Source organism: Tribolium castaneum, chromosome 3 (genome assembly GCF_031307605.1).
Source record: "Tribolium castaneum strain GA2 chromosome 3, icTriCast1.1, whole genome shotgun sequence".
Taxonomy (NCBI): Eukaryota; Metazoa; Arthropoda; class Insecta; order Coleoptera; family Tenebrionidae; genus Tribolium; species Tribolium castaneum.
Window position 1 is genome coordinate 20,684,236 of NC_087396.1, and position 23,983 is coordinate 20,708,218.

Sequence of the window (23,983 nt, forward strand, 5' to 3'; positions counted from 1 at the left end):
TAACAAGCAACGAGTCATTTATTTCCACACCTTATTTTACAAAAAACACAATTGATATTCGATAACACTAGTCTTATTAAAAATACAAGTTGGTTCAGGGCTCAAGTATAAACTTGTATTTTTCACATTGATAATATCTAGAGACAACAACCGTTCACAGTTCAGTCGCATGCGTTCCATTTGCCGACGTCCTGAAACGTAACAAAAATCCTAGCTTAAGCTAATATCACATTATTGCTCTCGACTTGTCTTTATACATACGTCGTGTGCATTTCGGACGAGGGGGCCCACTGTGCCAGAATTTTATGCTTAAAGAGTTGGCCAAACGTGGCCCTGAACATGCGGTTCATGCAGCAGTAGAGGATGAAGTTGATGGCGCCGTTGATCAGCGCTAGAATATCCATTATTTCGCCGTACAGCAAGTAGCATCGGACGAACAAGTCTTTGCCTTTGATGGCGATCAACAGCGCGAAGATGCCCTGGGGGAACTCGGTGATGAGGAAGAGGGTCAGCACCGCCACCAGCATTTTCGTGGTGCGGTCTGCGCGACGTTCGGCCTTGGACGCCTTCTTCTTAGGGGCGCGGAGCGGCACGCAGTCGTAGCCGTGCAGCACCTAACCAAAATTATCCTTTGTTCAACGCTCAGAACCTTTACTATTAGTACAAATGTTACGAGTGTGTGTAATTCTCTTAATATGAAAAAGAAAAGTAAAATAAAAGGTTTGTTGCATCATTAATGGAGTGTTATAATAAAAAATGAAAATTTTTATATGGATAGCCAACAATAAAATAGGCGACCCATATTTTTTTATTTTAACCAAAGCTCAACCGTTTTGGAGAAAAATAATTGAAAAGGTGAAAATTCCTGGCCGTCAGCAATGTTTCGTTTTGAATCAGCCAATCACAGAACTTGAGATAGAAAACTTGCCAACAAAGATAGCTTGAAAGACGTACGTCTTTGATTTATTTTTGCCACTGTTGTTTTACATACGACTTCAGATGTGCTGCAGGAGCAGTCATTTTGCCAAAACACAAACTCCTGCAAAATATTAGCACACAACACAGTCACAATCGACAACGCACGGTTTTGACGTTTGGATTTGACGTTTACCAGTCCAAACGTAGGTCGTAGCGTTAACTGTATGCAGCGAAAGACTGACCAATCATTAGTCGAGATATTGCTTACGTCACAGCGCAAATTTTCTATTATTACTAAAAAAGTACCGATTTAAAAAAACTCAGACCGATATTACTAGACATCACTTTGTGCCTACTTTCAGAATCTGCAATTTCCAAAAACTTTTACTCTCGAGTATAACACTCCATTGTTTATTGCTTTGAAACAATGAGTTTATTACAATTTAGTGGAAGATATTTTTAATACAATTACTTTTGAATTTGTTGATTAAGATAAAATAACTTGCAACAACATTGTGGACGTCGTCATTACTAATTTTTTTTTTTAAATACAGATTTTGTTACAAACAACTCTAACGGACTTTTTTTATACCACCATGTACTAGGTCTTTGGAAAATCATGATAATTAGAATCTTTATTAGTGTTAAAATGCAATGACATTTACACAAGTCGTAATAATTAATAAGAAACAATACAAAATTACGTAATAAAATTTAGTCCTATTATTATAAAAATAAAGTGTACCATTTACCAGTTCGGTGAAAAAATAATAATTTGATATAAATCTAACGAGTAAATAACATAAGTAAACATATTTCTTGAAAAAAAAATTATAAGCTCCTCAAAGAAGTAAAATAAATTTTTTAATAAAAATTTTGTGATACAGTTGTTAAATTTAAATTTGTAAGGTAAAGTTTTAACATTAACATTAACAGGTACTGAAAAATTTTAAACAATAATAATCAACAGTGTTTCGTAACACGTAAAAATGCTATCTTTTGTTAGCGTTCATTAAAAAAAAATCTCAAACATTATATTTTTATAAACGCTGCATAAAGAAAGAAAACGTTTAAATTTATTACTACATTATTAAGTGACTCTTTCAGGTGAGAAATTTTTGTTTTGTTTAAAAAATGATTTTCTTAAAACATTACAATAAAATTAATAAGACGATCAAACAGAATGTGTGTTTTTAATAGTACATTTTTTTATCTTTTATTTATAAAATGAAAAAATTTGGTTGTAAACTAATATTTTTGTTGTTAACTTTTATGTTAAGTGCTGTCTTGCTAATTATTTTTCTTATTAAAATATGGCAAGAGTAGAAAGATAAAGATCTAAAATAAACTTTCTACAACATTCTTACCGATCTATTTTTTTATTATTTTTTATGTAATGTAATAATGTTGATTGCAATTAAAAAAATTGAAAATGCTGTTACTTTTTCTACAAAATACAAAATAAATAATTGCGTGCTCGTTTTTTGGGGAAAATAATTTTGGTCAAAGAGTGAGAATTTTTTTTATGCCTTTTAAGATGCGCTTTACTTACATATCTATTTTTTTTCAAATCGGATCAGTTATTACTGATAAAAAATAAAAACAAAAATCAAGTTTCAACAGGTTTAGTATTATTACAGAATGTGCATATTTTACTTAAACTTTAGATTTTTATATTTTTTTTATTTTAAATGAAAACCCCTGTTTGTTGTCGTATTATTTGATGTGGAATTAAAATACGAACACATTTTTCCTATGACAATCCTAATTCATGTCCTAACACATTCTGAGTTATTTGCCAAAAAACTCATTTTGTCAACTGTTTTAGTGACAAATTTGGTGAATAAAATGAATATAGTTTTCAGCAGTGTTTATTTTTATATCATTCGTTGAGAAATGCTTGAAAATTCTGTAAATAGCAGCAAAATTATTATTATTATTGTTGTTTTTATTATTATTTAGATTTCCACCTTTTTCTACAAAAACCCACAACTTTATCACTTGAAAATAACAATTTGGGCACTTGAAGGAAAAAAAACATTTGGAGAACTTCAACTATCTATAGCTCAGTTTTTCCAATTTCCAAATAGAATGTCTCATTTGTTTCTCTACTAAAATAATGCTAAATAATAACTTAGGTAAATTCTAAAAAAAGCTATAGAAAGATTTTGAAAAGACGCAGAGTTGAATCGAAAAAAAAAATTTGTACAGTTTAAAAAATAATTATTGTAATTAATTATTGTAAAAAAACATTTGAAGGTGAATTTAGAAAGAAATCTAAAGATATGTTATAAATTAATCTAATAAAAATTTCAGAAATCTGAATCCAAAGAATAGGACAGAAATAATGCTAAAGCACAATGTGGAAAGATGTTAAACGAGAATATAAAAGAACTTTGAAAAGGCCCAAAGCAGAATGTAGAAAATAATTTGGAAAACGTATTAAAAAATAAGTTTAAGTAGAGTCTAAAAAATAATTGTAAAGGAATGTCTCATTTGATTCTTTACTAAATATCTAAAGGAGAATTTAATTCTACATCAATCTGTGTTATTAAACCCTAGACTTATTATTAATAATTTTTATATTTTCTGAGATTTTGTTCATCGAAATCACATCTTTGCCCATAGGAAAATTTTTAATTAAGCAAACGGAATATAAAGTTCTGTTATACTTTTTGTAAATACAAAAATAAGTTCATAAAATTGATTCTCCATGTTTATTTATTACTGTATGTTATCCGAAAAAAGATATGGCTATTGAGCTAAAATTAAAAAAATAACTCCATATCTGTTAAGCACACTCGTAAATATGTAGAGGAATGTTAATACCGATCGATGCAAAATTAAATTCTCTTCCATTCAGTGAAATAAAAATTAGAGCAATTCATTTGGAAAATGAGTTATTGGAACTTGAAAACCTCTAAACAAATAAGAGTTGTGTCTAATTTTTTTTTCGGACACGAGTCCGAAAGCTGGTTAAAGTCTTGCAAATGAAATAAACTCTGGCACCTGTTTGCGCTTCTTGGCCTTGAAGAGGGTGTAGATGAGCCAGAGACTGATCACCGTGAGGATGCAGCAGGGGAGGAGTTTCATGAACACGGCATACGTCCAAAACTGCAGACGCAGAAGGGCTCGATCGTTCTTGAAAGTGTCCGTGAGGTCGGTGTGGTAGAGGATAACTTGCTCGTTGTTTTCGGTGATTTCCTCGCCTGTGATGGTGAACGTGATGAAGTTGGGGATGCAGAGCACGACGGGGATGATGTAGCTGAGGGTGATGGCGACGGTGCAGCGGGAGTCCGAGCACAAGGTGCTGCTGTACTGGGGATACCTGGAATTTTGCTGATTATGCAGAGTGTGGATAAATTTAATTCTGGGCGTCAATCGCTGCACCAACAATAACAAATCAAACGTTTCTTTCGATTTGATTTATGGAAGACAGATGAAATCATCATCACTTATTTTCGTATCAGGGAGAAGTTTAAATAAATCCGGGTTATTTTTGATGGATCTATGAAACAACTTGCCGTTTATTTGACTTCGAGCTTTAAAAAAAGATTTTAATTTAAGTAAATTGTGACGATTTTTCTACGCCTTTGTGACAAAATGTACAGTCACGATAAAAAAGAATGACCCGAAAGCAAAAGTACAACTAAAATCTTTCATTGTTTTTTGATCGTGACTGTACTTTTTCAGCCATAAAAAATGTCACAATCATAATCACCTTTTTAAATAGTTTTCAGTGAAAAAGTGAGTTGCCGCAAAAATCTTACCAAAATCAGTAATGAAACAAAGAGAAATTGTGTTTATACCTAGCTTGATTTGAAAACAATTTTTAAACTTAATTGAGATAGAAATAATTTAATTTTTCACTTGGTCTTTTCACTTTTTCATCTTATTGATTTACTTGGAATTTATTTTTTAATTATTCTAAAATTGGTTCAGAAAATTTATTAAGATATCAACAATTTGTTGTCCCTTTGCGGAAGCGTGTTCGCTCAAATATTTATTTGATCAAACAATAACGTTTCCGCCTTTATTTTGAATCGTAATTGTAATGTGCCTAACCCAAAGTATTTATAAAATAGTGGAAATATTTACTCAGTGAGGTGTCTAAAAAAATAAGCTCTACTAATTGAATCCTCAAATTCCTGACTTTATTTTATAAATCAACTTTGGGGTTCAGCGCAGGTTGCCCTCAGAATGCTTGAAAAATAAAATAAACAAAGAGTTCGTGTGTTAATAATTTAACAACAGACGCGAAAGTCTCTCAAAATTGAGATTGTCAGGCGTAATTGAAAATGTCATAACTCTAAATGAATTCGTAAATAATAAACTAGCACGGTGTGTTTGTGGCTTTAGTGCTCACATAGTTGTGTTATGAATGACAGGAGATAAAGCTTGATGAGGAAACTTTGATAGCGGACTGGTTTTAACGTCAAAATGAAAAACAGAACAAGAATTTTTGTTGCAAAATGTTTGGTTTCTCACTTTAAATGCAATTTTTTCAATATGGGAGGAGAGTTACGAAGTTTAAAGTAAATGTGGGTTAACATCTACGTAGTTTCAGCGACTTATTTTATTGATTTTTTAGAAAAAAGGCCAGCAGAAGGAAAATTTCTTACGTCGCACATATTCCGACCACGTTATTCCCAATTTAATCTCGCAATCACGATATGAAACGTAAATTTTCAGGTAGAAATGTCTTCGGCCACTTTCAATGATCTTATAGTTTCTTCTCGTTCAGTGTTTTTCTACTAATTTTTTAGAAATTTCGCGAAATAACTGCTTGTTTTTGGATGAAAAACGTATTATTAAAATATTGTTATTTTCGGTTATTTGTTATAAAACTGTTTTTGACAAAAAATTCCAGCATACAATACTAGTTAAGAAATTCATAAAACGTGATTTTTAGACTTAATTTTACAAAGTTTCATCTAAGTTTGGTCGTAAAATGCCTTATTGTTATATTTTTTAAACAGCAAACTCAATTTGTAAGAAACAGTTAAAGTAAAGAGTCACTAAAGTGAATCGAAATTTTTCTTCTCAGAAAAAATAAATTGTCCTTTTTTCCACGAATTTCTACAAATATAATTTCATATGATCTGCATTGATACACGTAACTGAATTATCTGCCAAAATTTTGTAAAAAAATAAATTTTACCTAGAAGTTAGACCTTGAGCTAGACCGAAGACTGTGTGAATGCTGCGTTTTTCGAATTAAAAAATAAACGAAACCTAAGATCTCTGTGTTTTTTTTTTCGAGTAGAAGAGGGCAAAAAATTACCAATTTATATCTGAAATTTTTATTTTTTGGCTTTTTTGAGCACGTTTTTCAGTCAGAAATGAAATTATTTCGTAAGATTTTAAAAAACAGACCTAAAATTTCCTTAATTTTATACCAAAAAGGGTGTTATTTGAAAATTTTGTTAAAATAATTCGTAATAAGACAACGATTGTTTGAAAATTCTGTTTTGTTTTTGAGTTTTTGACGATAAAATTCACCTTTATATTCTCAAATTTTATCGTCTTGTATAATAAATAAATTGCTTTTTCCTTGTTTAGCACCAAAAAATTATTTTTTTTTAATTTCTGTTTTTTTTTTTTTGGTTGAGTAGTTAATAATTTGATATGATCTGCATTGATACACGTAACTGAATTATCTGCCAAAATTTTGTAAAAAAATAAATTTTACCAATAAGTTAGACCTTGAGCTAGACCGAAGACTGTGTGAATGCTGCGTTTTTCGAATTAAAAAATAAATGAGAGCTAAAATCTCTGTGTTTTTTTTCGAGATTTCGCTAGAAGAGGCCAAAAAATTACCAATTTAAATCTGAAATTCTTATTTTTTGGCTTTTTTGAGCACGTTTTTCAGTCAGAAATCAAATTATTTCGTAAGATTTTAAAAAACAGACCTAAAATTTCCTTAATTTTATACCAAAATGGGTGTTATTTGAAAATTTTGTTAAAATAATTCGTAAAAAGACAACGATTGTTTGAAAATTCTGTTCTGTTTTTGAGTTTTTGACGATAAAATTCACCTTTATCTTCTCAAATTTTATTGTCTTGTATAATAAATAAATTGCTTTTTCCTTGTTTAGCACGAAAAAATCAATTTTTTTTAAATTTCTGTTTTTTTTTGGGTGAGTAGTTAATTTGATATGATCTGCATTGAAACACGTAACTGAATTATCTGCCAAAATTTTGTAAAAAAATAAATTTTACCAATAAGTTAGACCTTGAGCTAGACCGAAGAGTGTGAATGCTGCGTTTTTTGAATTAAAAAATAAATGAGAGCTAAAATCTCTGTGTTTTTTTTTCGAGATTTCGCTAGAAGAGGCCAAAAAATTACCAATTTAAATCTGAAATTCTTCTTTTTTGGCTTTTTTGAGCATGTTTTTCAGTCAGAAATGAAATTATTTCGTAAGATTTTAAAAAACAGACCTAAAATTTCCTTAATTTTATACCAAAATGGGTGTTATTTGAAAATTTTGTTAAAATAATTCGTAAAAAGACAACGATTGTTTGAAAATTCTGTTCTGTTTTTGAGTTTTTGACGATAAAATTCACCTTTATATTCTCAAATTTTATCGTCTTGTATAATAAATAAATTGCTTTTTCCTTGTTTAGCACGAAAAAATCAATTTTTTTTTAATTTCAGTTTTTTTTTTGGGTGAGTAGTTAATAATTTGATATGATCTGCATTGATACACGTAACTGAATTATCTGCCAAAATTTTGTAAAAAAATAAATTTTACCAATAAGTTAGACCTTGAGCTAGACCGAAGACTGTGTGAATGCTGCGTTTTTCGAATTAAAAAATAAATGAGAGCTAAAATCTCTGTGTTTTTTTTCGAGATTTCGCTAGAAGAGGCCAAAAAATTACCAATTTAAATCTGAAATTCTTATTTTTTGGCTTTTTTGAGCACGTTTTTCAGTCAGAAATCAAATTATTTCGTAAGATTTTAAAAAACAGACCTAAAATTTCCTTAATTTTATACCAAAATGGGTGTTATTTGAAAATTTTGTTAAAATAATTCGTAAAAAGACAACGATTGTTTGAAAATTCTGTTCTGTTTTTGAGTTTTTGACGATAAAATTCACCTTTATCTTCTCAAATTTTATTGTCTTGTATAATAAATAAATTGCTTTTTCCTTGTTTAGCACGAAAAAATCAATTTTTTTTTAATTTCTGTTTTTTTTTGGGTGAGTAGTTAATTTGATATGATCTGCATTGAAACACGTAACTGAATTATCTGCCAAAATTTTGTAAAAAAATAAATTTTACCAATAAGTTAGACCTTGAGCTAGACCGAAGAGTGTGAATGCTGCGTTTTTTGAATTAAAAAATAAATGAGAGCTAAAATCTCTGTGTTTTTTTTTCGAGATTTCGCTAGAAGAGGCCAAAAAATTACCAATTTAAATCTGAAATTCTTCTTTTTTGGCTTTTTTGAGCATGTTTTTCAGTCAGAAATGAAATTATTTCGTAAGATTTTAAAAAACAGACCTAAAATTTCCTTAATTTTATACCAAAATGGGTGTTATTTGAAAATTTTGTTAAAATAATTCGTAAAAAGACAACGATTGTTTGAAAATTCTGTTCTGTTTTTGAGTTTTTGACGATAAAATTCACCTTTATATTCTCAAATTTTATCGTCTTGTATAATAAATAAATTGCTTTTTCCTTGTTTAGCACGAAAAAATCAATTTTTTTTTAATTTCAGTTTTTTTTTTGGGTGAGTAGTTAATAATTTGATATGATCTGCATTGATACACGTAACTGAATTATCTACCAAAATTTTGTAAAAAAATAAATTTTACCAATAAGTTAGACCTTGAGCTAGACCGAAGACTGTGTGAATGCTGCGTTTTTCGAATTAAAAAATAAATGAGAGCTAAAATCTCTGTGTTTTTTTTTCGAGATTTCGCTAGAAGAGGCCAAAAAATTACCAATTTAAATCTGAAATTCTTCTTTTTTGGCTTTTTTGAGCACGTTTTTCAGTCAGAAATAAAATTATTTCGTAAGATTTTAAAAAACAGACCTAAAATTTCCTTAATTTTATACCAAAATGGGTGTTATTTGAAAATTTTGTTAAAATAATTCGTAAAAAGACAACGATTGTTTGAAAATTCTGTTCTGTTTTTGAGTTTTTGACGATAAAATTCACCTTTATCTTCTCAAATTTTATTGTCTTGTATAATAAATAAATTGCTTTTTCCTTGTTTAGCACGAAAAAATCAATTTTTTTTTAATTTCTGTTTTTTTTTGGGTGAGTAGTTAATTTGATATGATCTGCATTGAAACACGTAACTGAATTATCTGCCAAAATTTTGTAAAAAAATAAATTTTACCAATAAGTTAGACCTTGAGCTAGACCGAAGAGTGTGAATGCTGCGTTTTTTGAATTAAAAAATAAATGAGAGCTAAAATCTCTGTGTTTTTTTTTCGAGATTTCGCTAGAAGAGGCCAAAAAATTACCAATTTAAATCTGAAATTCTTCTTTTTTGGCTTTTTTGAGCATGTTTTTCAGTCAGAAATGAAATTATTTCGTAAGATTTTAAAAAACAGACCTAAAATTTCCTTAATTTTATACCAAAATGGGTGTTATTTGAAAATTTTGTTAAAATAATTCGTAAAAAGACAACGATTGTTTGAAAATTCTGTTCTGTTTTTGAGTTTTTGACGATAAAATTCACCTTTATATTCTCAAATTTTATCGTCTTGTATAATAAATAAATTGCTTTTTCCTTGTTTAGCACGAAAAAATCAATTTTTTTTTAATTTCAGTTTTTTTTTTGGGTGAGTAGTTAATAATTTGATATGATCTGCATTGATACACGTAACTGAATTATCTACCAAAATTTTGTAAAAAAATAAATTTTACCAATAAGTTAGACCTTGAGCTAGACCGAAGACTGTGTGAATGCTGCGTTTTTCGAATTAAAAAATAAATGAGAGCTAAAATCTCTGTGTTTTTTTTTCGAGATTTCGCTAGAAGAGGCCAAAAAATTACCAATTTAAATCTGAAATTCTTCTTTTTTGGCTTTTTTGAGCACGTTTTTCAGTCAGAAATAAAATTATTTCGTAAGATTTTAAAAAACAGACCTAAAATTTCCTTAATTTTATACCAAAATGGGTGTTATTTGAAAATTTTGTTAAAATAATTCGTAAAAAGACAACGATTGTTTGAAAATTCTGTTCTGTTTTTGAGTTTTTGACGATAAAATTCACCTTTATATTCCCAAATTTTATCGTCTTGTATAATAAATAAATAGCTTTTTCCTTGTTTAGCACGAAAAAATCAATTTTTTTTTAATTTCTGTTTTTTTTTGGTTGAGTAGTTAATAATTTGATATGATCTGCATTGATACACGTAACTGAATTATCTGCCAAAATTTTGTAAAAAAATAAATTTTACCAATAAGTTAGACCTTGAGCTAGACCGAAGACTGTGTGAATGCTGCGTTTTTCGAATTAAAAAATAAATGAGAGCTAAAATCTCTGTGTTTGTTTTCGAGATTTCGCTAGAAGAGACCAAAAAATTACCAATTTAAATCTGAAATTCTTCTTTTTTGGCTTTTTTGAGCATGTTTTTCAGTCAGAAATGAAATTATTTCGTAAGATTTTAAAAAACAGACCTAAAATTTCCTTAATTTTATACCAAAATGGGTGTTATTTGAAAATTTTGTTAAAATAATTCGTAAAAAGACAACGATTGTTTGAAAGTTCTGTTCTGTTTTTGAGTTTTTGACGATAAAATTCACCTTTGTCTTCCCAAATTTTATCGTCTTGTATAATAAATAAATTGCTTTTTCCTTGTTTAGCACCGAAAAATCAAAATTTTTAATTTCTGTTTTTTTTTGGTTGAGTAGTTAACACACTTATAAAAGGACTGCTTTTATTATGAACTTTATCTCACGGTAAATTAAAAAAAACATTTTATCTGAGAATTGCTTTTAATTTTTTTTGGAAAATTTCATCACAACTGTCTAAAAAAATCACCAAATTTAAGTGTAATTGATATAATGAAATCTCCGTTAATGGACATCTCTGTATAACGGACACCTCTTCACAACGGACATTTTTGTAGAAACGTAACAAAACCTATATTAAAATTTACACCTCCCATTAGTGGATAACTGAATGTCTCGCCACAACGGACAACGGTGTCCGTTATTGAGAGGTTTTACTGTGTTCACTGTCGTGCAAATGGCGTACTATTGGCATACGCTGTCATGGTAACAGTTTAGTCATTTGCACCACAGTAGACGCAAAGAAAATAAAAGTTTTATAATTTTATCGTAGTTTAGTGAATTTAATTTGATTCTAAACCTGAAACTAATTTATTTTGTAAGATTTTTTAATTATTTTTTATTTAATCATCCAATTATTTTAAAAGTGGGCATAAAAAATTGTTTGATTTGTTTCTACTTCTAAAGGTAACATTTTAGTAAAGAGTATCTAAAAATAAAAATGTATAGTACCAGGTATCTACTTATTAACGTCACTTATTTTGAGTTCTTAATTAATAAGTAACCACTCACAGTTTTAGGCCACAACCATTTATAATCATTAATTGTTCAAAAAATAATTCCAGTTTTCAACCATTACGTAAATATGTAGTTTGATAATTTGTTCATTACAGCAAAAATGTGACCTTTTTAAACGCGTGAGTATTGATTAATATTGTAACGATTTCACACAAATTTTGTTAAAGTCTGTCATTGACAGCAGTCTAATTATGTAAAAACTAAACCGGATAATTTATTTTTGTGCGTGAATTTGAAGTTATTTTTGCATGATATATGAAAAAAATTGATTTTCCCACAAAGCATGCCATTTGGTTGGTACGCCCAATTTACATAAATAACTATCCAGATTCAAGTCGGAATTACGCCTAGTTTTTCATTGAATTTCGCCTTCAAGCAGCGACATTAGTCCAAAAATTATCCGTATTCATCCCTGATCCCACCGCCTGAATAAATTGTGTTAAAACTTGTAAATGGCAAGCAAGGTGACCCATCACCAATGAAGTTCCCGAAGGCCAGACTTAGTAATCCACTTATCAAGCAATTCAAGTTTTCTAATTGCCTAAACATTGTTTACCCGCTTACGTCACACCACTCACCCTATCGCTAAATATCGCCATATCGCCAGCGTGAGCGTAAGACAAATCGACGTCGTGTGAAGAATTTGCGTAATGTGTGCGTGGAAGAGCATATAAACGGCGCCCGGATACGGAAAGTCCATTTTCTTCTTCACGAAAATGTAGTCGTAGTAGGCGTAGGGTATGTACTCGATCATGAGGATCATGTCGGCCACGGCCAGCGCCTTCAGGATGCGGTTGATGGGGGCGCAGGCCATGTCCTTGCGCGTCAGCACGGCGATGTTGAGCACGTTGGCGACGGTGCCGAAGAGGCACACGGCGATGGCCAGGTAGGGGTGGTACTGGTGGGCGTACGTCTTGGCGACGATCTCGAAGTTGCCGCCGCAGTCGACGGGCTGCCGGCCCTCGCTGCCGTTCTGCATGAGCTCCAGGTGCTGGAGCGCCTCCTGCAGCTGGCTCTCGGTGAGGTTCAGGCTGTCGTTGTGCAGGAGCGAGCCGAGGATGAGCTTGAAGTCGCCGGACATTTCAGTCGGGCCGCGGGTCCATATCTAGGTGGATAAACAATTTGGTTTCATTTTAAAAGCTATTTTAACCGAACGTACTGAAATTTTGCACACTTACGTAATCTCCGTAATAATGCAATAATATTTGGTTTAAATGAGAATTTATAAACAATTAACACTTATTATAAAAAATATATTAACTGGCTGATGTTTGAATAGTGGTATTTGGGCATTCGGTTAAAAATGATTGACTGCTTATTTATTTGGGTATTTTTTCACTCTAGACTAAATAAAAGACTGTTGGAAACAAACTAAAAGGAATGGTTAGCAATATTTTATTTCAAAAAGTGCATACTTTCTTTAAAAAAATTTATTTTCCCATCTGTTGAGAGCCACTGGCAGGTGGCTTTGAATCGAGCTACAGACTGTTTATTTGTGAGGGAGGTTCGAATCTCGATACCGGCTAATTATTTTTTGTTTTAACTTGCTTTGATTTGAAAATATTTGCAGTTATTTAAAACCAACCTGTATTTTATTTAAATAAGACGGAAAATTTCAATTAAAAAAAACTTAAATGTTGATTTAGAAACGCTCGGGATATAATGATCTTCAGGTCGTCCTAAAACCCATTTTGGGGACAAAGCGCTCGTCCTCAATTTTTTTCGAATTTTTTGACAGTTGCCTATTTTTGGAACTAAAGATAGCGTGAGATTTGTATCGAGCTGGTCGTATCGTAAATTCGCCTGTTAATGAATGCTTCGGGAGTAGTTGTTTGTGATTAGTATAATAAAGTAGTTGGTTTATCTTCGTTAGAGAGCCAAGCAAAGGAAGATTGAGTGAATTCGAGCCGAATCAAAAATTATCAATAAAAACTAAATATACCGCGTGTTTATTTGTTACGGTAAATATTAGGAAAATTATGCGGGAAATAAAAGTTTGAATAAACAATTTAAAAAAACATAAATTGGGAAAGTTCACTCGCAACCGGATATATTTTTAGTAGCTAGATGTGGGACTTTAATTGAATCTGCAGACAAACAACTATTCCATAAAGGTTACTTCAGCTTGGAAATTGTTTTCCTGCTCAGGGAAATATTAAACAAAAAATTGCTGCTTTATTATGTTAGACATACATCAAGATAAATGAAAAGATTCCTTACAATAATAAAGTGCGCAGAATTTCTATTCCTCGAGCTTAAATTACAACAAAATGCGAAGCTCGATTTTTGATGCAAGTTTATTGCCTTGCCAAAGTCTTGTTTATCTTTTCACCGAATGAATTTATCAAGTTTGCACAAAAACTTCATTAAAACTTGGCGTTATTATAAAATTAGCTTCGCTACGACATTGTTTGACAAATTATGGTTGCAAAACGGATGAACGTCGGAATTGCTTGAGTTGGTCGGAAATTCAAAGTTTCACCAAATCTGGGTTAGTGTATTATGCTTGGAGCTAACTCATCTATTATGCTAAGTAATTGTTCAATAGCCACACAAAATACAGGCTGGCCCACAAGTAATAATGAGCCTGAAAAATTTTTTGAAGCAACCAATTAAACATTGTATAGTTTGTAATGTCGACGTATAGACGTATAAATAACGTATAAAGCGGAGCATAAAACTGACAGAAATAAAAAAATAATGCGGCAAGAAGTAAAAGTACGTAAAGGCCCCAAATTTTAAACATAAGAGCACTTCCTAATAAAAGGAAAATATTTTTTGTTTTGAGAGAAAAATAGATGAACGTAAAGGTGAAACATAACTTCAAACTGTAGCGTTAAATCCCTAGATGATTTACTCTTTAAATTATAAAAAAATTAAACAAAAATATTTAATTTATCTCCAAAAATTTTTAGTCAACTGAGTTTGTTTAGTAAAGTCCCGAAAAACACTGTTAATAAAAATCATGGCCACTGCGAATCCAGTAAGATTTGCTCACGTTCACTATTTTTGACTAGAAAATACACAATTTTGGTGATTTTTCAAGAAATTATGTCCATTTTCGGTCAAAAACGTACTGAAAGTCACAAAGAAGGTAAAAACAATTTTAAAACTGTAGTATCAACTTGTACGCCCGGTATTTTTTGACGAAATCTGGTGAAAAATTTGAGAATTTAATTGAAAAAAAGTGTAAGAAAATTTTTTCTCGAGCTAATTCGCCGACTTTTGTACTGAATATATTTGCGTTTTAGGTAAATTATTGTAATTATATAGTTTGTGATGTTGATTTATTTAAAAAGTTTGTGTTAAAATATCTGCAAAAGACGATCAGTACTTGGGGCCCTGGTGGCCCAGTAGTATAAGCGCCACTTACGACGGAGGAGGTCGGGGATCGAACCCGGATCAGGGTAACAATTTTTCTTTGAAAAAAAGTGTAGAAAAGGTATGTTAAACAACACGTAAACAAAAATAAGAGATTGAGAAAACAAATAGACGTATAAACGTAAAACGGAGCTTAAAACTGAAAGAAATAAGAAAATAATGCGGCAAAAGGTAAAAGTACGAAAAGGCACCAAATCGTAAACGTAAGAGCACATCCTAATAAAGGAAAAATACCTTTTGTTTTGAGAGAAAAAGAGATGAACGTAAAGATGAAACATAACTTCAAACTTTAGCGTTGAATCTTTCGATGACTTACTTCATAAATTATAAAAAAAATAAACGAAAATATTTAATTCATCTCAAAAAATTTGTAGTTAAGTGAGTTTATTTAGTAAAGTCCCGAAAAACATTGTTAATAAAAATCATGGCTACTGCGAATCCAGTAGGATTTGCGCACATCCACTATTTTTGACTAAAAAATACACAAATTTGGTGATTTTTGGAAAAATTATGTTCATTCTCCATCAAAAACGTGCTGTCACAAAAAAGGTAAAAACAATTTTACAATTGTAGTACCAACTTATACGCCCGCTATCTTTTGATGAAATCTGGTGAAAACTTAGAGAATTAAATTGAAAAATATTTTCTCGAGCTAATTCGCCGACTTTTGAACTAAATGTATTTGCGTTTTAGGTGAATTATTGCAATTATATGGTTTGTAATGTTGATTTATTTAAAAAGTTTGTGTTAAAATGTCTGCAAAAACGGCCAGTTCCTTGTCCCAAAAATTTTTTCAGGCTTGTTATTACTCGTGGACCACCCTGTAATTGGAGAGAAAACGCAATTAGACGAGGGTGAACGTTTTTGGTATTAGAATCTAATCCACTTTGAAACATAAAGAGGATTACGTTTAAGAAAGTTTAAAAAGTTGAGGACAGATCAATAAACTTGCAGTAAAGAGTTATTTCTGTTTTTTTCGGTATTTTTTTCGCAATTTATGACGAGTCAGTTCCATAATTTACGTTCAACATATTCATTTATTTCTGGCCTGTTTTATTTCAGGACGATTTATTATTTTATTGATTTTATTGTTTTTGCGCGACTGATCCGAGTCTAATTGTCCAAGAAGTGTTGGGCAAATATTGAGACAAATTTTAATTAAACTTAGGTAAGAGGGATTACAGCGGTGACCCTAAAGTTGGTCATTTGCCCAAATTAGGGGCAAGTGCAGGGAATATTAAGTAAATCCTTGATCTGGAATTTTCGAAAACATTTGAACAAAGCCAACACACTTCCGTGTTAAGCTTTAAGCTCGTGATGCCATTTTAATAGTGGTTTCCAAATTGGATAAGTTTTTTCGTTAATAAGGGAAGAATTAATTAAATAATGGCGGCGGTTCGCAGACGAGTTTTTCGCTCGTTTTTAATTAAATAAAGTTGGCAAAAAACGAGTACATAGTAAATCTGGTTAAAAGACACAAGTGGGTGTTTAATGTCTGAGTTTATTACGGGCAGCTTAGCTTTCAAAGTGGATAAATCAATCTTTATGGTTTCTTAAACGCGGGATGAAATGCGAATAAATAAGGGAAAAAGATTTATTTGCGTGTTATAATTTGGTTTAAATCTGTTCCATTAAGCCCAATTCAATTTAGATACGATGCAATTCGATTCTCTACTTGTCACTTACTACAGTCTCACCAATCCTATTCAGTCAGGATCACTTCAGAATACAAAACAATCAACGAACGTGTTTCACATCTAATGGCAGCTGCGGACAAAGCGTTTTTTATGTGACACTCCCTAATTCCGATTTTCGCCAAAGTATAAATAGCTGCTCTTCCAAAAAATTAACTTTTAAACACTGAATTCTTCACCCAACGCCCAACTTTACACAGCTAGGGACGAATGCAATTGTCACTTATTTATTATTGAGACGAAAATATCTATTACATCCCATATTAAAGAAGAATTCAAGTCCTGATCTCAAAGTTTTAGTACGTAAAGTATGTTTTATCTGTGTTTACGTTTTGCTACTTGTTCTACTTTTTTATTTGGGAGATATACAAGGAAAAGTGTTCCGGATCAGAGAATGGAACCTAAAACTATTGACGCAATATTGATTTTTGTATTGTAATCAGTGGTGTGAAATCGTGAGTGAAGTAAAACACAAAAATATATCTTAGGCAGGGTCGGATTACGTGTGTGGAATTGTGGAACTTTGCAAGATTTAATTTAGACACAATTTTACAGCTTTTTTCCACTGTTGTTCAAATATTTACGTCTTATGACAGAAAAAACTACTTTCAGTTGTATCAATTATTGCATATTTACGATTTCAATTGTAAAATTGAATACAACAATGAACGACATTAACGACAAATTCTAAGATATACAGTGTGTTAGGGAATGACTTAGTAATATTTCGTCATGATGAGACGAGTTAAAAACCCTTATATCATTTGTCCAAAAAGTGCGTAATTTCTATTAATCCATCTGTTGAGAGCCACTGTGTGGCTTATGGTAGTTTATTAGCAGTTAATTTTTTCATTAATACAAAGTAGAGGTGGTGGCCCACAAGCCTTTTGAAAATTTTTCAAAATCGTAGTTAACATGTTTATATGTGTGGGAGGTTCGAATCCCGGGACTGGCTAAAAAATTTTTTGTTTTTTTTTCGTAAAATTTAATAACAAAAATAGAAGAATAACGTAGTGGACTAAGAAGTTAATTTGCCTTTGCTGTTTTGACAATAATATTAAAATTTACGCAATTTTTTATAATGCTAGTTCAGCGGTTCCCAAAATTTGGGATTTTAATTTCAGGAAGATTTTTTTAATTTACATAAAATTTATTAATCGATTTGTCTTGCCATTCTTTATCTACCTTTAAATTTTTGCTAAACCATTCCCTAATACGCTGTAATTACTACATAATTAAAGACAGAAAAAAATTTATGGGTTACAAAACATGGATAATTACAATTACTTAAAATCTACTAAAAGTATATTTGTATTGTATTTCCACAACTAACAATCACACTGATTTCAGCCATTTAATTTGCACTTAAATTCTTTATTTTTTCTATATACTTATTATTTTTTTCTGATTTTTTTCTACAAATTGTTATAATTTGATTAATTAATATTCAGTAGCTGCAAATGTTTTTTATTTCTTATGCACGTGGAGCGTTAAAGTCAATTGAATAAAGATGCATTCTATGCGAATTACATACAAGATTTTTTATGCGACTGTTTTATAGAAAGTTTTCTTGTAAAACTTATTATAACTTTAGAAAAAATATGATTTTCTTTGTAATCACTACAGTTTAGGAATTTTTAGAGATTTTATTTTTAAGTTATTTTTTTTTGTTTTACACAAAAAATATTTTAAATTTAATATTGGGAGTCAAAGGGCCTTACATTTTGCTAAATAAAAAAATAGTTTTATTTACAAACATTTCCTTACTTATTATTAGGTCTTATTTATTCTGTTAACATTGTTTTATTATTTATTTCAATTTTTTCAAAGGAAAAGAAACTTTTGAATTGGTGTTGCGTTTTATCAGCAGATTATCTTTTTACCAAAAAGTATTTGTTTTCTAGGATGCATTTCAAAAAAATATTTTTGATTATATAGTGTTGGTTCAGAAATTGTTGTAAAAAAAACAAAAAAAAATCGGTTTTACAACCTAAATTTTATAAATTAATAAAAAATACAAACAGTGCTGTTTTGATATCACTATGACTACGTACGTACCGAACAAGGTCTAGTAAATTTATTAATTAAATTTAATTGAATTGAATTACTACAGGTGTCCAGTTTTAAGAAAAAAAAATATGACTAAAAAATTATTAACTTTTACTCAACAAATTGTCTACACTTATCACTGATTCCTGGTGTTATTTGATTCATCCTGTATTTTTAAAGCAACAGTAAAATTTAATAAATTTAGGATGATTTTAACGCAATTGTCCAACCGGTTTTTATGTAAGAAAAAAGTTATAAAATTATGCTAATTATGTTTCCTTCAGCTGCACAAATTAAAAACTCTTTGAATTTTCATTTAGATTAATTAGCTTTCGTCTCGTTTCTTACATTTCTACAATAAAAGTTATTAAAGTAGTAATTTTTATAACAGAATGCTACGTTCTGTTCTAGTTGTAATAAAGTAAGAATTCCAATAGGAATACATTAAGTTTTGTTAAAAAATTCTCACAAAGTGAACAAAAAATCGTTTTAAACTGACAAGCGAAAGGATTTTTAACATTTTCCTCAACGAGAAACAGGACATTTATTGCAACTTTTTGTCCTCAAAATGAATAAATGTCCTTTTGTGTCTAAATTGATTGTAATGTCAGGTAATTTTACGACGTTTCGTGAAACCGGCTTCGTTTTACGACGCTTTATGTAATTGAAGCACAATGTAATTTTGAGCAATTGTTCGAAATCGCTCAAATGCAATTACAAAAAAGTATTTCGTACAAATTCGCTGAAACATTGGCAGTGTCTGTCTGGGGCATTTCGCCCCATTTTTGCGCCAGGCAGCAGGTAAACAAATTCGTTTAATAATTGTTGACATCTATTTACGGCAGAATATCGACTAGCTATCATACATCAATCACTTCGCTTATGAATTTATTGGTAACTACTAATGCACGCATTATTTCTCGCTAATTAAAGCTTAAATTACAACTTTTCCGAGGTTTTATTTGCTCGAGCAATTGGATCCGAAATTTTTAACGCGCGCAAAACTCCAATCAATCAAACTCACCCGAAATTCAATTTTTATTCACCGGGATTAAAGCACGACAATCAACAGGTATTTAACGCTTTGTGGGAAAAACCGGCGCTCAATGTCTCAATTCTGGCAAAATACTAAGCGTCGAGCGTCGCGACGCTCGTTTTAAGCGATTTGGAGCGCATGTGCCAAATTTTTCGTTTCATTGCTGATGAGACGACAGTAATTAAAAAGCACTCAAATGGGTTTAAGTGCATCCCAATTCTGCATCATCATCAAATTGGCTTGTTCGGAAACAAATGCCAAGTTTGTTTGTTAGTTTAACTCGGTTACGCAAACTTGCGCGGTAATTTTGTTTCAAGTTTGCGGAAAAGGGATGAAAAATCAATAGAGAGCGTTATTTGGCGATTATTTTTAGTTTATCATAATGATAAACGATAAATCGAAATTGGATTTTAAAGCTTGATTTGTACCCGGTGGGAAAACAAACCGAACCTAATTCAATTAACTTTGTAGCAATAAAGACATTGCAGAAATTGTCGAGGAGCAAACACGAACTTGTACAAGAAAAATTGATTTAGAGCGTCGTCCAGAAACATTCCAGACAAGACTCCAATATTGGTTTCATTATTTTTTTAAATATATTTGTGCGTAGACTTGGAGACTCGTTTTTGCGAGCTGTAAAAAATAAGCATTTCTCTTGTCTTTTCCGCTGGTTTACTTGCTACCTCTGGGACTAGCTTAATTATTTCTTAAAAAAACGCTTTTGCGTGAACGGAATCGTCCCGAAAGTTTGGCTTCTATTCATAAAACTCATAAATTATTTAATTAAAATTAATTAATGGAAACAATATTTTATAATAATTCCACAACACAACCGCAATTTTCTTTGCTAATATCTAGTGAATTAATTTTCAAGTCCAAAAGCGTAAACACCCTGTTATCAAAACCGCTGTAGTTTTAAAACTCTAAAATTTTGGAAAAAATTATTTTAATTCTTAAACGACTTTTTTGCGAAAACTACTATTTATAGAACCTTCTAAATCATATTCATTGGGTGATTTTACGATTTTAAACAATTATTATTAAAACAAGAGCGGCCTAAAGTTGATATCAAAAAATTTAAAAAAAAATTTTTTTTTTAAATAGACCCAAGAACGCGAATTTTGCACTTTTCTGTTTCTAGGACTCTTTAGCCAGGTATTTCAATGTCGAGTTCATTTCAGGTTAAAGTCTAAAAACATATTTCCAACTTCGAAATTACTTGACTCTTGAGTTATCTTAGACTTTTTCTAACTCAGACCTAAGGTAGGAATGAAGGAATTGAAAGAGCCGTCATTATTTAACTATAAGTTAACATTATATAAGTTTAAGTTGTTTGACACCAAAGTTAAAATAACGGGTTTTACTTAGAAGAGCACAAATTATATCATTTAGATCAAATAAAAAAAAAACGTAAAGTATTCGTGGATAACTGGTCTTTAAAACACTTGCTCAATTTCTAGCACTCTGGCGGACGTGTTTTAAAGATCTCAATATCCACTTATATTTTAATATATTATTTTAACCAAAGTTTTTGTATTTTTATTTCGAATATTATAAAAAAGATCGTTTTCTAAGGACTATTAGTCATCTAAAAGTCGCTAATTTTGGCATATTTTATATTATCTTTTGTCTGTAGAGAAATTTTTTAGTGTTACAAACATAATTAGCAAATCAGAAGCCATTTTAAAAAGCCAACACAAGTATTTTAGATTTTAACTTGTTGGCAACACTTGAGGCAAAACTAAGTCACGTGAGCGACACTATCAGTCTGTCAAAATAATAAAATAATAAAATTAATAATAAATAAATAATGATAACTGATAAAACAAAAAAATAAAATATGTTCTTTTCTTGTTAATGTCATAAGGTGTTTAACAAAAGACAAGGAAAAAATAATAGATGTAAATTTAGTAAATTAATTTAATAAATAATATAATTATTTTAATTTATTATTTATTTATTATTAAATATTTTATTAAAAAATTAATTAATAAATTAATTTATTCAATAATAAAAAACAAGTTTTTGTAATTGGTTTGTAATTGGCTTCATTTTTGCCGTTTTTAAACGATTTAGGGATTTATGCATTTTTGTGACAGTTGGTAATACCTCAGTTTAGAAAGTAAAAAATTGATTTTAAATTTTCGTTTTATCAAAGTTTTATCAAAAAACAAGAGTTTGGATGACAGTAGAGGTAATCTTGTATGAACGCCCTCTAAAATTTGTGGAATTTGCAAAAATACGGTCCTGAATTTGCTTCTTGTCAAACTAAAAATTTTCCTAAAATGTTCCGTCAAATAATGACTATACACCGTTCACGATTGTTTTAAATTCGGACTATCTATGAAAATCTGACATTTTATTTGGCAGTACTGTGAGTTGTCATAAGAAATTTATTTTGGGTTATAATTGATGACAACGAAAGGACTTGTAAGTTTGCTTCGTTTTTTAAATAAATAATTGAATACGTTTTTAATGTTATTCTACTCATTATCATTAGTTAAAAAAGTCTGGTCTGTCTTTCTTGCATTCTCAAAAGCATCTTTTGATACACGCTTTATTATCAACAGAAATTACTTTCGGCATTTTAAATTAATAAGCAGTAGAACTGACAACACATCGAATTTTTGACAAGACAATGTCATAAAGACAGTACCTGACAGGACCTGAGGCCAACCTAACAAAAATATATCTACGCCTGCTGAGAATTTAAAACAATCGTGAACGGATAATATTATGACATCGCGCACTAGATGCCTATTAAAGCATCAAAATGGCGGCAAATTACAAAAAGTATCACAAATATGATATAAAAACTGTTAAGTTTTTGTAGATACAGTGAAATTTTAACCGAACCCTGCCCTACGCCTTCTTCGTCTATATGGACGACACCGTTCCGCCACCAATGAAATAAAAATTTATTTAGTTCAATATAAATTTGAATAAATAATTAAATAAAGTTTGTTGGAATTTCATTATTAATATAGAGGAACTACAATGAGGACTTTGTTGAATTTGTTGGGATAAAACAAATTTGTTTGAAGTCATTCTAAGATAATCTAAGATAATAGACAAAATTTCTACAAGAACGAAGAATCTTTTTTATGTAAAAAATTTGAGAATTTTAAATTTAAGTGTATTTAGTTCGCTTTAAGAAAAATATTTCAAATGTGACACAAAAATTAAGCTCAAAATCAATTAAATGAACTACTAACTGATGCAAGGAAGCTGCTTTTATTTTCTTACAATTGCACTTAATTACCTATTTACTCGTTTAAAGCACGTTTGTTTTCTTTCCTACTAATTGTTTGGTAAAAGACAATATTCCGTGTTTACCGTGTTTTTTAGTTCCGTTTTATCGGCACTTGGTTGTTTGAAATTGTTTAATCCCGAATTAAATTTAAGTTAAAATTGCATTAACACCTCCTGTTGATGTATCGGCAATAACGCCCATACCTCTGCCCCATAAATATTCTATCATCCAATAAAAAGATATTTTTGACGCCTCGATAAGATGCTGTTTACCGAATTGTAATAGTCGTAAATAATCGCGCTTTTAATTTCGAGTAATACACGCGTTTGCGCATAAATTAATTTCATCGCCCCGAGAAGCTCGTGTGTCTCAAAACGGTGCGACAAACACTCGTCACAAAGGAAAATATCCAAAAACTTCCCCCAGGTGATTTGTTCGCGCCAGATGAGGCATAATCAAGCCGTTCGTCGGCCCTTTAACCGAATTACACCAAGATTTATTTACTCGGCTGGAAAAATAACCAAGAGATGAATGGGAAAATCGCTTGATTGACTGGTCATAGGACTCGAGAGTGTGTCTCTAATACGAGTATTAAAGTCATTGGGGAATTACGTGCCGGGTTTTTAACTGGAACTTGCACGTAAGAGGGCAATTTCCATGATTTCGGTGTCTTTCCAAACGGAGTATTAAAGGAAACTCCCTTCATTAGGTCGGTGAAATTACAGGCAATTCTGATGTCCCTTAATTAAACAAAATTAGCTCAATCAAGACAACGGCTGTATTGATTAACACGGAAAGCAACTGTTTTCGAAAATCTTCACCCAAATTTATTACAACCAGATAAACACATGGCCGAGCTGTTGTAAATTACCGCTTATTTACACAGGTTTTAATGGAAATTGAGATGATAACGGTTTGTGTGCGCCCAAGATTTATTGGAAAATTAATTTCTTACTTAATTTCGCTCCAATTTTCGGCACTTTTCACGACTTTAATTAGACTGCGGTCCGTCATAACCCAATTAGCGAACGTAATCTTGGTTTAATATTTATCCTCTTATCACAGCCATTATCGCGTTATTTGTGCTTCTTTGAATCGGCCCTC

At 30.7% G+C, this 23,983-nt stretch overlaps 1 protein-coding gene across 5 annotated transcripts; it reads right to left on the reverse strand.

Moving 5' to 3' along the window:
• On the reverse strand, nt 1–23,944 carry LOC658319 (probable G-protein coupled receptor B0563.6). Of its 5 annotated transcripts, none has more exons than XM_015981286.2 (5): nt 23,835–23,944; nt 12,045–12,571; nt 3,928–4,246; nt 262–614; nt 1–210 (listed from the first exon to the last, which is right to left on the reverse strand). In XM_015981286.2, the coding sequence occupies exons 2-5, from the start codon at nt 12,545–12,547 to the stop codon at nt 162–164; spliced, it is 1,224 nt and encodes a 407-aa protein (XP_015836772.1). In that variant the 5' UTR covers nt 12,548–12,571; nt 23,835–23,944; the 3' UTR covers nt 1–161. The 5 variants fall into 5 exon arrangements, with proteins under 5 accessions (XP_015836772.1, XP_008200156.1, XP_008200155.1 ...); XM_008201934.3 differs by lacking the exon at nt 23,835–23,944 and adding an exon at nt 19,615–19,720 and having other exon boundaries at nt 1–191; XM_008201933.3 differs by lacking the exon at nt 23,835–23,944 and adding an exon at nt 19,615–19,720.
• Nucleotides 23,945–23,983: the final 39 nt, after the last annotated feature.